The sequence below is a fragment of the Musca autumnalis genome, unplaced genomic scaffold, assembly GCF_047663935.1.
Source record: "Musca autumnalis isolate F117 unplaced genomic scaffold, ASM4766393v1 scaffold_2, whole genome shotgun sequence".
NCBI lineage: Eukaryota > Metazoa > Arthropoda > Insecta > Diptera > Muscidae > Musca > Musca autumnalis.
The window spans coordinates 4,081,057-4,098,058 of NW_027411755.1; the positions used below are offsets into that span (position 1 = coordinate 4,081,057).

The window sequence follows — 17,002 nt, forward strand, 5'->3', positions numbered from 1 at the left end:
AGGTGAATTGTCAATATTGGTTTTACGCATGCCATATATTGTATTAAATTCGTAAAAGGCTTCAATTCTACTTTGATGAGAGCTTTTCGAGAATATTATATAACAAAATCATGTCGATATACAAAATCATGTCGATAGACATGTACGCCCTTGTCATTATAACTGTATCTATTAAATTAAGTAAACATTATTATCTAGTGTCAACAAATAAAATTAGATCAATGTCATATACTTTTATTTTAGGGTGTAGTTATTTTGGCTTATCTGGTATAGAGATAGTTTGTCATACCAAAACAAAATTATGGAGAAATTAAATTCGTAAAATTTTATTATTCGTTTGAAAAAATTTTAACGAAATTTTCTTCAATTACAATTTTATGGATAACTATCAAAATAGCACATATTTTGTTTTGCAACACTCCCTTTCATTAGTAAACAAATTTTTCCTATTTAAATTACCTCATTTCTAATCTAAAATCCATTGAATAATTTGTTTTCCCATTTTCACCTTCATTTTATTTTGTGTGTATGTTTCTGTTTCTGTTTTTTTTTTTAATTTCAATTAGTTAAATTACAATTCGTTGAGTTTTCATTCATTGTATTGAAATGAAATAAATAATGAATGATCATCAATATTGGACAGGCAGGTCGACAGAAACGTAAAGAAGGAAAGGAAAGAACGAACACACCTATCACAGCCATCACCACCACACAACAAAAGTTATTAACCTTCGATGCGGCATTTAAAAAAAGAGAGCGAAATTACATAAAACAACAAGAATAACAATAAACAAGTAAAAAAGTATCAGTCGGCTTTGCCGACAGAGATATACCCTCAGCCTTTGTATATTGAAAACAATTTTCCCCAAAAAACGTATGTATTTAGGAGGGTTTAAAAATTTTGGGCGTTTGAACCGACAAAAATGTTGATTAGGATGAAAGTTCAAAAATTTTGTGGAAAAGGTACATAAAGGAATGGACCGACATAGACCATGGGGGTGCCATATGGGGTTTTTACACCCTTACGGCTGTTTACTCAAGAAGTATGGACTTGCCCCTGAAACAACTTTTACCATTGCAATTGAGGCAGCGAATGTAAGTTGCTTCAACAAAAATCAAAGTGATGCAATAGCAGGTCTTAAAGTGAACTTATCCAAAATTTTGTGTGGGAGGTACGGGATGGAGTGGACAAATATAGTCTATATTCGAACCTGATCTATATCTGGTAGATATTATGAGAATGTGTATGGACCAAATCGGTCACTCCCATCAATAGTTATCGTGCGCACAATTTTTCCGAATATTTTTGAACTTTTGTGGGGTAAGTACCTGAAGCAGTGGACCGATATGGCTCATCTACGAACTTAAACTAAGTTTGGAAACAATATTACGAAGGCCAAATTTTGGCCGGAATCGGCATATCCGTTCGAGAATTATCTTGCGGTTCCACCCATAAACATGGTGTCATAGGGTTTGTTTTTCAACTTTCAGGCTATTTTTTCAGGAAGTATGGACTTGGCCCTGAGGAAACTTGTACTTTCGTATAGGGGACAGTGAATACAAGATGTTACAACAAAAACCAAGGCCATTCGAGAGCAGGTCCTACACTGAACTTTTCCGAAATTTTGTGTGGGAGGTACCAGAAGGAGTTTACCGGTTGAGTCCATATTGGAACCTCATCTAAGTCTGGTAGAAATTTCATAATGTGCAAAGCATGGACCAAATCGGTTACTCCCTTCAAGAGTTATCGTACGCACAAATTTTCCGAACATTTTTGAACTTTTGTGGGGGAGGTACCGGAAGGTGTGGACCGATATAATCCATCTTTGAACTTGAACTAAGTTTGGACAAAATATTACGAAAGCCAAATTTTGGACCGAATCGGCATATCCCTTCCAGAGTTATCTTGCGCTCCAACCACTACACACGGTGTCATAGGGTTTTTTTGTAATTTTTTCAGGCTATTTTCTCAGGAAGTATGGACTTGCCCCTAATAAAACTTACAGCGTCGTATAGAGGACAGCGAATACAACTTGCGTAAACAAAAATCAAAGCGATTCGACACCAGTTCCTAAACTGAACTTTTCCGAAATTTTGTGTGGGAGGTACCCGAAGGGGTGGACCGATTGAGTCCATATTGGAACCTCATCTAAGTTTGGTAGAAATTACACGATGTGCAAAGTATGGACCAAATCGATTATTCCATACAAGAGTTATCGTGCGCACAAATTTTGTGACAATTTTTGTACATTTGTGGGGGAGGTACCTGAAGGAGTGGACCTATATGGCCCATCTTCGAACTTAAATCGAATCTGGACAAAATATTTCGATACCCAAAATTTGAACCGAATCGATTGATCCGTTCGAGAGTTATCGTGCGCACCAGCCAGACAGACGGACAGACAGACAGACAGACAGACAGACGGACGGACATTGCTAGATCTACTCAAAATTGTCTGAAACGGATATCGTACAAACATACTTGGGGTCTAAAACCATTATTTCGATGAGGCACATTTTTGGTCTTATCAAAGTGTAAATACCCTCTTTAGCCTAAAGGCTGAGGGTATAAAAACGACAAGCTATAACAAAAAGGAAAAAAGGAATGTCTAGCTGTCTATGTTACCTATTTTGTGGAGAATAGAATGAACATCCCGTGAAAAAAGGGTTTAACAATGCCTTATACATTTGTGTGTCTACTTGTATTTAAGAGTTTAAAAACCAGGTAGTTGTTGGTCGGAGATATTGACATGTAGCAAACATGTATGAGAGGTTTTAGAATCTTAACATGATGATGATTATCTGATTAATGGGAAAGATTGTATGCTATTTGAAATTGAAGTTACATTGATGGATATTATGAAGGGTTAAATATAGTTAACATATCTTTCCCTATCCCAACCTAATGTCAATTGTTGTCCAGCCTGTTGCTTCAGTTACACATAAAAGGAAAACAAAATCCATTAAATAACGCATAAAAGCTAATTTACAACCAAAAATTGTTTTTGTTGCCTTAACAAAAGATTAAAATTCCATTTTAATGGAATGCCAGCTGACCAACCCATGACATCAAACGCACATTTCAATATCACCTGTCATCTGATAGATTAAACATCAATTGGAAATTATAGACATTTCATTACAGGCCATAAAGGAAAATAAATTAGAAATTGTAATTCGAATTGGGGATCAGTTAACCGGTTTCCAACTGCAATGTAGTTCTGTAGGTTGAATGTGAATGATTTTTTTTTTACTTCCAACTAATTCACAATAAATTATTTCTAAATTATTTACATGTGTATTTGTAATATGTTAATAAGTCTTAAAAAAGCAGATCAAGTGTGTCAATAGAGGTATTCCATGAATTACATGTGTACGAGGTAGCAACAAATGTATGCATGTATGTACTGATGTGTTTGTCAACGTCATATTTGGTTTGTCGATAAAACATTCCGATCGGAAATTCAATAATAAAAATTCTAATCACTCAACAACAAATGCAACAACTATTTATTTAACAAACAACAAAAACAACAACATTAACTAAATATGGGAAGTATGAGCATACATAGATTTCAATTAAAGCGTAATCAAATAAAAACTACTGTAAATTTTTTGAAGCACTTGTTTACAACTACATACATATGTAAGTTATGTATGTTCTGGAAGGTTCTAGAAAGTGTACTATAACATAAAAAAATCTGATGTAATTCTCGGCTAAGTGGTTATCATAAAATTATGTGAATAGATATAGGTTTAGGGGTTAATGCGATAAAATAAACTATAATTGACAATGAATTGGAAAATTGGAAAAAATATAAAAGATTGATTACAATACTGGAGATGAATACACCGAAGGCACAAGAAGGGACTTCTTATATATCAAAGAATGTAGGCCGATTATATTTTAGCAAAATCTTATAGGATGAAAAGGAGATCTTTTAATTGGTCTCCAATATATGGCATATCATTTACAGGTGTATGGAATGCACCTTACAAGTTCTACACAAATAAAAGAGTTAGTTATGAGGACTTCAATATATAGAACAATCTTGAAGGCCTAGAAGTGCTATCATTACAAAACAATAAATAATTTTTGTATAAAATCTCCTTGAGTTGCCTCCTATGTGTATAATACATAAAAGAGTCCCAAGGTCTGTTATCTATGAACCCATTTAAGACCTTTAAGAAGTCTTCTATATTTAGAACGCGGCAAGGAGGTTTTCTAATGTAGGTTCGTTTTAGGAGGTTTTCAATGTGGAAAACACATTTCAAAAGGATTTTAAAATGTTCTCTACCTTTTCTCTCATACATTTTATGGGCCTTTTCTCAATAGAGGTTTTCTATTTTAAATCTATATTGAATCTTTTTAAGTGAAATTTTATTCCTAGATCTCCCAATGATCTATTTCTGCAGTCTAGTGTATTTTTCATTGAATTTATTAACTAACTTCCAATACAAAAAAAAAAAAAACAGTTAATAAATCTTCAAGTCTGTAGAATAATTGCAAATAATAAAACAAATACTTTACATTTACCCTTGTTTGGTGTATAGCAAGCGAAAGCGAAACACAAAAGCCGCAGCAACAAGGAAAAAAATTAACTCTGAATGTGAACAAGTGAGTGAGCGAATAAGTGACTGAATATATAGAATATGACATTGAATAATAAAAAATATTTTTAGCATTTTTATGTGTGAGCGGTTTGTTTTTTTGCTTCTTTGTGAATTGTTTAACGTTGAGCTCAAACTTGGGCGATACAAATGAAAAAATGCTTTAACAAAAAAAAAAAAAAAAAACGAGCCAAAAACAATAAATACCAAAACTGTCTAGGAAAATATTATAAAAAACACAAAATTTAAAAATGAAAATACAGTATTTTTCCGGCTGCAAATTTTTGTGGATGGAATGAAATGACATTTTTGGAAATGTGTTTTTTTTTTTGCCCCAGCCTGATGTTAAAATTGTTGAGTTTTTGGGATAGATGGGATAGATACTCTTTTCTTACCATCAAGCTCAAAAATATGGCATGCATTTTTTAGCATATGGTACATGATTTTGTTTCATGGAAATTAGGTCAATAATTTGTTTATTTTTAATTTTTTGAAAATTCAGTTCGGTGTAAAAGGTCAAAGCAGATAGTTTTTTTGGGAGTAATTCCTTTCGAAAGTTATCGTGCCAACCAGCCGTTTTTGTTGGTCACCGTACGATTTTTTAAAGCATTTGGACCATTGTCAGGAAGCGATACGTATTACAAAGCAAAAGTCTTCTTTCGATCTTTTGATTTTTAGTTAAAACTCAAAAATCAACCTTTCGATTTTTTTATTTTTACCTAAGCGGTGTACACACGATCAGGTTTGACTGTCGATTTTTCGGAAATATCAATTACTGTCAAACTGTCCAGCAACATCAAAACATTTTGCGGTTGACTGATGACTGTCAAAAATGAACGGCCACACTGGCAAGCAACCGATAATTTGAGCAAAACAGACAGTCAAAATTGATCGTGTGTACCCCGCTTTAGATATCAAAAATCGATTTTTCGATTTTCACTCAGAACTGAAAAGTCGACTTTTCGATCATTCGATCATTATTCCCAAAAGAATTTTTTTGAATTTTTTGATTTTCACATATACATATGTAAATTAAGCCGGGGTGATTTGTATGGAAGGAAAAAAAACCTTAATGGGTCCATCGCGTTTCTGATTCCTGGGATTGAACTGAGCAAAAAAGTCTACGGTGAAAAACGAGCCTCCCGATTTGACTTTAAGTTTTTTATCCAGGTTTTTTTTTTGGAAATTTTTGGCATATAACGGCCAAACCATTGAGATTTTCGATCCAACATGAAGACAAAAATTGTAGCCAAGGCAATAATAAAGAACTCTCTAATACATTGCAAAAGTATTGGAAACCTCCTTCAGACAGTTTTGGCCTTGAGAAGGTGCAAACTTTTCGGAAAATGTCGATAAATGGCACTGTGCTACAAAAGTTGACCAGAAAAATATTCAAGCGTTCTGACGCAAAATTCTTTTGTGTTGGTATCCATGAACAACGAAAATGCCTTTAGTTCGTTTGGGTCACTTATTTTTTTTTATAACGGTAAATGTAGTGAAATCTGGGTTTCTTACATTTTCAAATTTAAACGGGCATATCTTCTTTTTTTCAAAACGGATTTCTATTGATCCTTTTTCCTTTTAAAGGGGTGAATTATATCTTTCGAACAAGTTATTATTTTTTAAATTGGTTAACAAATGGCTAGGTTATGGTGGTTTAAGTCTGAAAACCCCCACAGAAAAAAACTATAACTGAATTTCTCATAATTTTCAAAAGTACTCGTATAATGTTTCTTTGTTTTGTTCAATATTTATTTTGAAAATTGTGAGAAATTCAGTTATAGCTTTTTTGTGGGGTTTTTAGACTTACATCGCTATAAACAGGACCTTCATTCGGTAAAAATATGATCCTCAGACAGCCCTTAAACTTCACTTATGCGAAAGATTTAAACCTTTTGTGAGGAAGGAAGGCACACCTAGGTGTTGTCAGATATAGGCCTTATTGGAACTTGATCTGAGTTTGGAAGACATTGTACGATGTGTTCAGTTTCTGTTTCTGTTAAGTTTTAGAGCTTTTGCGCTGTTATCACAGGAAGTACGGATTTGACCATGGGAATAGGGGCCGCGAGGAAAACCTATTGCAAACATTTTCAAAACGATCCGAGACAAGTTCTTAAACTGCACTTGTGCGAAAAAATTGTGTGGAAATAATGTAGAAAAGGACCGATATAATCCATATTCGCACCTGATTACGTGAAACAAAAGTTGAAACAAATCGGTTGATCCATTCGGTACCATTTTAGTAAAAAGTTTTGAACTTTTGTGGGGGAGGTACCTGAATTAATGGACCAATATAAACCACCTTCGAACTTATATGAAGTTGAGTTGAGCTCTTATGACCTAAATTGTGAATAACCACAGCCTCAACCTTGAAAATACCGAAAATCGAGAAGGTGTCGTTCTATGGGGGCTATACGAAGGCCTGAACCTAAACCGACAAATTTTAGGTGGACAGTTGTCTACCCCCAAGGAAGACTTAATACCAAATTTCAGCCATTTTGGCTGTTTATCGCCGAGTCCGAACGGCGTGTCATAAGACACCACTTGTGGAGAAGTTTTTCAAGGCTGGAATACTCAGGAAATGTCGCCAACATTACTGAGGGGTATTTTGCATACCATTGCACCACTGTGGCACCCACCTCAAGGAATGCTAAATACCAAATTGCACCCATTTCGGAGGGATATTGAGGCCACAACCTTTTAAATACAAGAAATCCGGAGGTACCGTTCTATGGGGCCTATATGAAGACGTGGACCTATACCGACAAAAATTTCAGGTGGAAAGTTGTATACCTCCAAGGAAGACTTAATACCAAATTTCAGCCATTTCGGAGGGATATTGAGGCCACAACCTTCAAAATACTAGAAATCCGGAGGTACCGTTCTATGGGGGCTATATGAAGACGTGGTCCTGTACCGACCAATTACATATGGAACGTTTAATACCCTATGGGGGCTATATGAAGACGTGGTCCTGTACCGACCAATTACATATGGAACGTTTAATACCCTATGGGGGCTATATGAAGACGTGGTCCTGTACCGACCAATTACATATGGAACGTTTAATACCCTAAATCAAGATCAAATACCAGATTTCAGCCATTTCGGTGAGGCTACAACTTTCAAAATACGAAAAATCGGGAGGTACCGTTCTATGGGGGCTATATGAAGGCGTAGCTATATCGAGGAATTTCAGGTGGAAAGTTTTATACCCCCAACGAAGACTAAATACCAAATTTCAGTCATTTCGGTGGGATATTGAGGCTACAACTGCGGACAAATTTCAGGTGTAAAGTTTCATACCCCTAACGAAGACTTAATACCACATTTCAGCCATTTCGGTGGGATTTTTAGATCAAAAATCCTTTTATATATTTTTGCATATTGTTTTGCATATGCTCATTTTATGCAAATATGTCAAAATATGCACGATATGCAAAATATGCAAAAATTTCTGGGCCTAATTCGTTTTATTTTGTGATAAAACGAGTTTCTGCATAATCAGATTTTATCTACGACCATCCCACCATATATGCACTTGCATAGGATTCCGCTGTCTAATAATAAAATCACGCAGAAAACTATTTTGGCTTGTGCGGGGCCTTTTTAATTATTTAAATGTGGCAAAAATGAATTTTTTTGTGCAACTGGAAATAATTATTGGGAGGAAAAAACATAATCCTAATGTATATACAAGAACTCATTTCAGGCAAAAACGTAATTTTTTCTAAAATTTAGCATAAATTGGACAATACAAATCAATTAATTAATATTCAATCCATAACCTATATGCCTCTTTCCTCAAAGACATAAATATTTCTTTTTTTCACTTTTTCGACCCACTGTATATTTGGGTGCACCCTGTATATTATATTGCCTCTACAGATATTAATATTGCATACAAAGTATTTTAGTTAAATTACAGAATAAAGTGATTTAATAGACAGCTGTTTATTTGGTTGCATATATAATGTACTAAAGTGTGAAATAATGCAAATGTATAATTACAAATATGTATGTATATGCAATGGATATATCATACTCGTATATAGTAATGCAATGTTTATTTTATGTATTTAAATAATTGTGTAGGTATATTGAATTTATATTGACGTATTTCTTATGTTGTGCAATTAAAACAAATAATAATAATAATTGTTCCACAAACATCCCATAAGGAACAAGGGAGACTTCTCTCATATCAATGAGTGCACCCCGATTCATATTAGCTCAATGATATGGGACCTACAGTTTATCGCCGAGTCCGAACGGCGTGTCTAAGACACCACTTTTGTAGAGAAGTTTCACATGGCTGAAATACTCAGGAAATGTCGCCAACATAACATTGATGATGATTTTTGACCTGTCATAGTTTGACAGATGAAAGATTATTGACTAATTATTAATTATTAAATTTATCTATTAATAATGTTGACAAAGAAGTTAAAGTTTTTTAAGATAATCTATTGTTGGCGTATGTGGCGAACCATCCCCCTCAACCCTACACTAATGGAAACAAAAATTATAAATAAAATTTATAAAAAAATCAAAATGTTAAAAAAGCTCTCTCTATCACATAAATAAATTAACAATTGCATTGTTATTAAAGAAATAAAACCAAAATATTTTGACAGCTGATTGCTTTATGAAGAATATTTCTTGATTTTCTTAAAACAAAAACAAAATATTCCCCTCTTTATTTTAACAAGTGTATTGTGGATTATTTAGTAACACGACAAAAAAAGTCTAGAACAAATATTGAACAAATATGTAGTGTCATCATCATCATCCCTTTTGAATTTAATAGAGACAGTTAATGAAATGCAAACAAATGAAACAACTGATAAGGCGAAAAATATGTGTATTTTTTTTGTTTATATTACAATACTTTTTTACGAGTAACAAACAATTTAAAATAAAAAACAACAAAACTGCCAAAGAAATATATTATTCATCAAGTTAAAGGTTGAAAATTAAACAAATGGGTTGTTGGAGAGTTTCAGACGCTTTTGGCCAAACATTGTAGACAAGATGATCGAAATTTGCAAACAATTTGGAAAATTATGATATTTGAGCTCAGAAAACAGTTTAAGGAATTTTTCAGAATCAATGTACTTTTATCACAATACATGTAATGAGATAAAGGAAGAAATGTCAAGTTCAGAAAAAATAAATTTGAGAAGTGTCACCAAAACAAGCATTTTAAAATTTAAAATTCATTTACGATATATGATAAATATTTAACAATATAAATTCACAACAATATATGATAATATATATCAATCGTTTTTGACCAAACATTGTAGACAAAATAGCCAACATTTGCAAAGCAAAGGGGAACATTTATGCTATTTAACCTCAGAAAACATATATAGGAGATTTTTTCACAAGCAACGTACTTTTATCTCAATGCATATAATAATTTAATGAAAAATATGTCAAGTTCAGGAAAAGAAATTTGAGAACTTTCGGCAACACAATGATAATAAAACGGTTCTGTGATTTAACTTTTTAGTTTAACTGTGCTTTTATTTATTTTCTTTTAATTATTTATTATATTAATGTTGTGGTGTCCAATTTTTTAATATTTAATTTTCCCAATAAATAAATGCTCTTGAAAAAGTTTGAAAAAAGCCAACGAAACGTTGAGCGAAAAATGAAATAAAACTTGGTTTTATTGTCATAAGAATAATCTGACCAAATAACCAACCCCTTCAAGAAAACATTAACAACGTAAAATTTATAAATACTGGAAAATGTCTACAAAATATTTAAAATTTTTTATTAAAGCCGTCTGAATATATAAATTAAAAACAGGTTGCAAATTATTATTTTTATTCCGGTAGTCCTGTATTTAAAATATAATTATTCGAAGCCCAAAAGTATGCCCTTTAATTTTTCTATTGGTATTCGAATGGAGACGAAAATCAAAACGAAAAAATATGTTTTTTTGTATCGGATTGAACCGGAATTAAACCCAGCAAAATGTTCGATGCCAAAGATGTCATTCAATCATGGGTGAAAGTGATCTGGCATGTCATCTTTTTAGCATCTTCATCGATGAATTTGATATGAGCGTGGACCCCAAAAGATGCTATTCATTTTTGGATCCAAAGCATGTCATTTACACCAATGCATTGACATGTCATTTTCACCAATGTTTTGGCATGTCATTTCCACCAATGCTTTGGCATGGCATTTTCACCAACCCTTTGCATTAATTATCATTACGACGGGAGTTTTAACAACGTTGGTTGTGATTTCGAGTCTCCGACAACATCAAGCCTATTTTAAATAATTAATCTTATATATTTAGAAAAATGTGTATAAGTAAAAACACAAAATTCATCTCTATTGGATGGAATGGAATCAAATGCTGGTGAAAAGATCGGATCTTTCACGACTTCCTTTGCATGGGTTCAAATGCTGATGAAAAGATCGGACCTTTCACGACTTCCTTTGCATTTGTTCAAATGCTTATGAAAAGATCGGATCTTTCACGACTTCTTTTGAACCAATGCAAAAGATGCCATGACATCACGTCATCGCATGGAACCCCTTCCCTCAAATTTTGCTGGGAAGTAATTGGTCTGTTGGTTTTAAAATGGTAAAACCCGCAAAAGTAGTAAAAGTCGTAAACTGTTCCCATATGAATTATATGATGTCCGAAGTAAAGGAACGCTTTTCGAGTGAAAAGAAGATTCTTGTACGTAAAGGAACAGAGCTAATATATTGACTTTGCATTCTATTGATTTCGACACACCCGTTAAGAATCAAATTCGGTATCGTGTTGAAATTATTTTATTTTTTGCCTTATAAAAGGAAGGCGATTATATTATTTGTCCGTTCGGAGGTGCGGCAGGGAGTTGCAAAAAAAAGCGGAAATTCCCTTTTGCAATTTTGTTATGCGGTCAATGACTTTTTTGGATTGCCAAAAAACTTTCCACACGGAAACCAATTCTTTATTTCCTCTTGCTTCTTAAGATAAGACACCTAATATTTACCTACACACCTATTATAAAGATTAGGTTGTATTGTAAAAAAAGACGTTAAAACTACAAAAAGTTTGCCTTTTTCAATCTAGCAAGTCATGCCTACCCCAATAACATGGATAAATTATCGTCTATTGCAAATCTTTTTATATTTTCCAAATCCAAAGATAACGCGTATACAAAAAACAATCTGATAATGAGATGCTTAGATAACCATATTTAATTAGCTTTGTAATTGTTAGTTTCCACACTTAATTGTAATATAAATTAAGGGGGGGTGGTGGATACCCTGCGTTTAGACATGACAGGACAGTTGAGTTCATGTATTGATTGTCAAAACCCCAAAACTTGCCGGATTGAAGTAGGCGTAATACATTCGAAATATAAAACAAAATTTCTGAATGAAAAAGAAAAAAATAATTATTATTTTATTTTTTCCTTAAAAAGAATGTTTTTTGTACTTAATTCACTTTGGTTCTCATTACCCCATTTTTTTTTAATTAGTTAAAAGTTTAATTTAAAGTATTGTTTTTGATAAACTTACCCCAACTTTTGGGTGTACGACCCAAATAGGTGCCATCTTTTGAGTTGTGTAAAAATTGACCGATTGTCTGCTTTTCCTTGGGCGAATAGAATTGAAATTCTGTGGGGACGTATTTGGTTTCACCGTTCTTTTTGGACATGTTTGTACTTTCTTTCGTTTGTTTCTTCTGCTTGTTGCGAAAATGTGTTGTTTTTTTCTTGGTTCTTTTTGTTTGTTTTTTGTCTTTAACAAAAATTTAAATTAATTTTTCTTTTGTGTGTTCAGTGAAGGCAAGAAGAATTTGATGAAAAGATCGATGTGCTCTCTATCTCTCTTGATTTTTGTGGGTGGTGTTTGGTTCTTTCTTTTTTTAAAAAGAAGGAGCTGAGATGCGTATTTTTATGCGTGGGTTATGTGTTGTACGTTTCTGTTTTCTTTGTAATATTGTTGTTTTTGTTTCCTTGCTAATAAAAAAACAGCAAGAATTGGACTAGATAAGAAAAAGAAGACGACGAAGAAGAGCACGATCCTATAAAAATAGAATAGTGAAGAGAAGAAGATAGATTAGAAAACTGATGGAAACTAAAAACAACAATAATAACATAATGAATTACAATAATTTATTTAAATAAATAATAGTATCTCTTAAAAAAATTGTTTTGCCAAATGAAGGGCTAGTAGTCGTCACAGCCGACATTTAGGTACTCTACACCACATAAAATATATATACTTTAAATTAAAAGACAAAATTTCAGGTCTGCTCTTGCAAAATTAAAGAATTATTTGTAAAAAATATCTGTCAGTTTTGGCGACAGACATAAACGGAGTCGTAAATCTTAATGTGGTAAGAAAATATAAAAACACTTTCTTAGGGTAAGTGTTGGAAACAGTGGCAGACCTAAAGGTAGAATTAGACGTGACATAACCAGAAAGCCATAAGGCCGTATCAATCAGCTGATTCAACCCAACCCTTGGAAATCAATGTATTCGATTACTAGAAACATAACATAATGCCATAGCCATAACGCCGTCTACACAAAATATAAGTATAGCATTGTAAGAAAGAACACTTTTAATGCGATATGTATATGAAGGAGTTGCCCTACATAGTGGGTCACTTCGGGGTCTATATCTCAGGAAGTACGGCCTTCTCCAGCCTTGACTATCGCTCGGTAGTCAAGATTTCAATCTTGGTAGTGGATCTAATTTTGGGACTAATTCCTTTCGACAGTTATCGTACAAACCACAAATTTAGTTGACCCTTTCTTGTCATTATGTCAGGAAGCGTGGACTAGCCGACAGAATAATTATTTCGTTGTTATCAAAATCACAGGGACAACATTTCAAAGCAATCCTCGAACAGCCTTTAAACTGTACAAAAGAAAATTATGAACTTTTGTAAGGGAAGTATCAGAATTACAGGGTCTACCTTCGATGAAATTTCCAAAGCAATCCTCGAACTGCTCTTAAGCAAAATCCTGAACTTTTGTGAGGCAGGAACTCGAAGGCTTTGCTGTAGACCTTCTTGGATTTTGGTTTATCTTTGAGAGAATTCCCAGCAAACCAATCATGCCGACATCGTACGAAATCGAAGCAAAATTCGGACGCTACGTTCGATGTCGGATCCGAAATCGTAACGATATCCTTACAAAAGTTTTATGAGCGAAATCGGATCGATTTCGGGACGAAATCTGAAGAAAATCTTTGGAAAATTTGGAAGGGAAATTTATTTCCGACATTCGCTCCGATATGGGAACGAAATCGGTACAAAATCTGAACTATTGCCCCTCCGAAAAATCGTCTAGAAATCAGAACGAAATTTGAACTATTTTGTTTCCGAAATTGTTCAGACGTGTCGGACATCCGACATTTGGATTGCTGGGATATTACGATGTACAAAGATGGACCAGTCACTCCTTTCGATTATCGTTACAACCAACCATTATGTCTGCAAGAATGGACTTGCCAAAGAAAAAACCATTATGTCGCTGTAGGTAGGAACATAATGAAATTTCGTTAACAATTTTAAAACGATCCTCGAATATCACTTAAACTGCAAAGTGCAAAAACCAAAATTTTGAACTTTTGTGAAGGTATACCCAAAGGTGTTGTCCGATATGGTCCTTTGGGAACTTGACATGTGTTTAGAAGACATTTTTCGATGCGCAAAATTTGGTCAAATTGGATATTCAATTCGTAAGTAATAGTACTGAACAATCACTTTAGTTGGTTAGGAAAAAATGGTACCGTTGTAAAAGGGGACGCGAGGCAACCGGATGGAATAAAAATCAAAACAATCCTAGAAATGTCCTTAAATTGCACTTGAGCGAAAATTTTTATGTGGCAGGTACCCGAAGTTTTGGACCATTATATACCTTATTCGAACTTGATCTACATATGTCTGGAAGAATTATTGCGAAGAACGACATTTTAGACCAAATCGATTGTTTCCTTCGCAACATTTGAATGAACATTTTTTGAACTTTTGTAGGGGAGTTGGCCGAAGTAAAGGTTCGATAAAGTCCATATTCGAACTTTCAATTCGTAAGTAATCGTGCTCATCAATTATTTCAGTTGTTTCTGGCAGGGGTTTTCAAACTTTTGGGCCAATATCGTAGAAAGTATAGACTTGTCCTCGAAAAAAACTTGTACCGTTGTAGTAGGGGCCGCGAGCACAACCGGATACAAACAAATTCAAAACAATCCGAGACATATCCTTAAATTTTGGACCAAATCATTTGTTTCCTTTGAGAATCATCCTTCGTAACATTTGGAAGAATATTTTTGAACTTTTGTGGGGTGTAGCCGAAGGAGTGGACCGATAAAGTCCATATTCGAACTTGATTTATGTCTAAGAAGAAGAGAAATACCGTCGAACTTCTCTATAACGTAGCACTTGGGGACCAATGAATTACCACGTTATTCGTTGCTGGGAGATTATTTTGTGTGAGAATTTCCATTTGTGCTTTAAAAACAACTTCGTGTTATAGAGATGTGTTCGCTACAGGGAAGTTCGTAATACAGAAGTTCGACTGTACCAAGAGGAGTTAATTTTGGACCAAATTGGTAGATTATTTCGGGAGTTATCTATCCATCGTTCCCACTGCCAAACTGACGGTCACGAATGAATCGACTCTAAATAGTCTGTAACGGGTTTCTTTCAAACATTTGTGGGATCTAAGGTCATTATTTCGATGAGCCACATATCTGATCGTATCAAAGTGCATATACGAGAAGAAGTTGACCAAAATTGTCCATCTTCGAGAGTCTGACATGGCAAATACACGAATGGGAGCCACCGTGGTGCAGTGGTAGTAAGCACGTCCACTCTGTCTATTGCGGTTCGTTCAATCCTTAACCAGAACATCAAAATTTACCGCGGTGTCAAATCCCCTCAGCATAATGTTGGCTTAAATGTAAGCCTTACCCTCGCCAATTTTTCCCACTAATAAATTAAAGTTGTTTTAATAAAATATTAAAACAACAACTATGGGATTAAGTTTGCCTATTTTGAAAAACAAAATAGAAGTCATCATCCCAAATAAAAAACGCGAACCCTCCTAGTCAAGGATCATTGTTTGCAATTTATTTTGCCTACCTCCCACATTTTTTTATTATATATCTGAAACTGAAAGCTTAAATGAGCACATGAACTAAGTGGACTAATATAATTAGTTCATACAGTAAGTTAAGTGAATACTGCTTTATATATATTCGCATATTACTTCAATAACGTGGTGTAGGGTATAATTATAATGAATTTATGCTCTATAAGATTTTTTTATGTAATATTTTCAGCGTGACGCTTTGTTTCTATTAAAATTTGGGGGAGTCTAGCCGTCAAAATGAATGTTTATTTTAAAATACGAAAACATAAAATTCGGGTTGAAATTAGTTTTTTCTTCTATTAAGTAAAATACGCCAAAATATTTTGTGTCGACTATTTGCTGCATGAAATAATTTTTTTTGTCTGGTCCATTGATATTTTGTTGTCTTTTTCGTTTGGCTCAAATGTTTGATGTTTTGAATTGATTTTGAATATAATTTTCAACACTTTTGAAATACATCAAAAAACGGATTGAATCCGCTATATAACATTTGGTCGATTTTGAGTTTTATTTTTTTAATTCTTTTGTTTTCAAGCATTAAATTCCGTTCTCGTTTCTTTTATTCTCTTTTTTGTAATTGCTGTTTGTTTTGTTTTACTTGTTCTTGTATTTCGATTTTTTTTTTATTTTGCAATATTTTGAGGTTATTTACTTTATTTTATAATTTGTGTTTTTTTTTACGTATTCAAAGAGCAAATGAAACAAACACCATAATTTTTTTTTTATTTCTTGAGAACTGAGTAAATTCTTTAAGGTGTTCTTTCGATATTTTATTTATTTTTTTTTTCGCCTCAAAATAGAAGTGTATTTTATTTACTTTTTGGTTTCACAAAGAGTACAAAATGAATTGTCTTAAAAAGAAAACAACAAAGAAAAATAGGGAAATTAACTGACTTCCGTTAGGCCCCAAGTACGCGTTGTTACGTCCACGGCTAAAGATCACTGACTAAACTCTTGTAGAAGCAGTCACTTGGGCTATTATTGGGCGCAAATCGTTGTCCGTATGTCGTCCCAGAAGTAGCAGCAAAACAGCAGCAACACTTAACTCGTAGCCAGAGTCAAACTCTCTCTAGCACTCTCGGAGACAGACGACGTCTCCCAAAACCCCAACATTCATTGAAATATTGGGGGGTGTTTCTGTATGTGTGCGTGCCTGCCTAGCCAGCCTCTGTTAAGTAATACTCTTTCGATAATCTCCCCACCGTTTCAAGTTGAAACATTTGATATGAGATTACACAGCAAGTGGAAACACATGTTGTCGCCTC

At 33.8% G+C, this 17,002-nt stretch overlaps 1 protein-coding gene across 3 annotated transcripts in view; it reads right to left on the bottom strand.

Moving 5' to 3' along the window:
• nrv1 (nervana 1) overlaps positions 1-16,815 on the bottom strand; it is a 47,489-nt gene extending 30,674 nt beyond the window's left edge. Inside the window, exons 1-2 of one of the 3 annotated variants that reach the window (XM_073966669.1) lie at positions 16,632-16,815; positions 12,151-12,658 (exon numbers count right to left, since the gene is read on the bottom strand). In XM_073966669.1, the coding sequence (XP_073822770.1) occupies positions 12,151-12,289 (139 nt within the window). In that variant the 5' untranslated portion in view covers positions 12,290-12,658; positions 16,632-16,815. Of the gene's footprint in view, positions 1-12,150; positions 12,659-16,389 lie in introns of all 3 variants that reach the window. The other 2 variants (XM_073966670.1, XM_073966671.1) reach the window with 2 other exon arrangements.
• Positions 16,816-17,002: the final 187 nt, after the last annotated feature.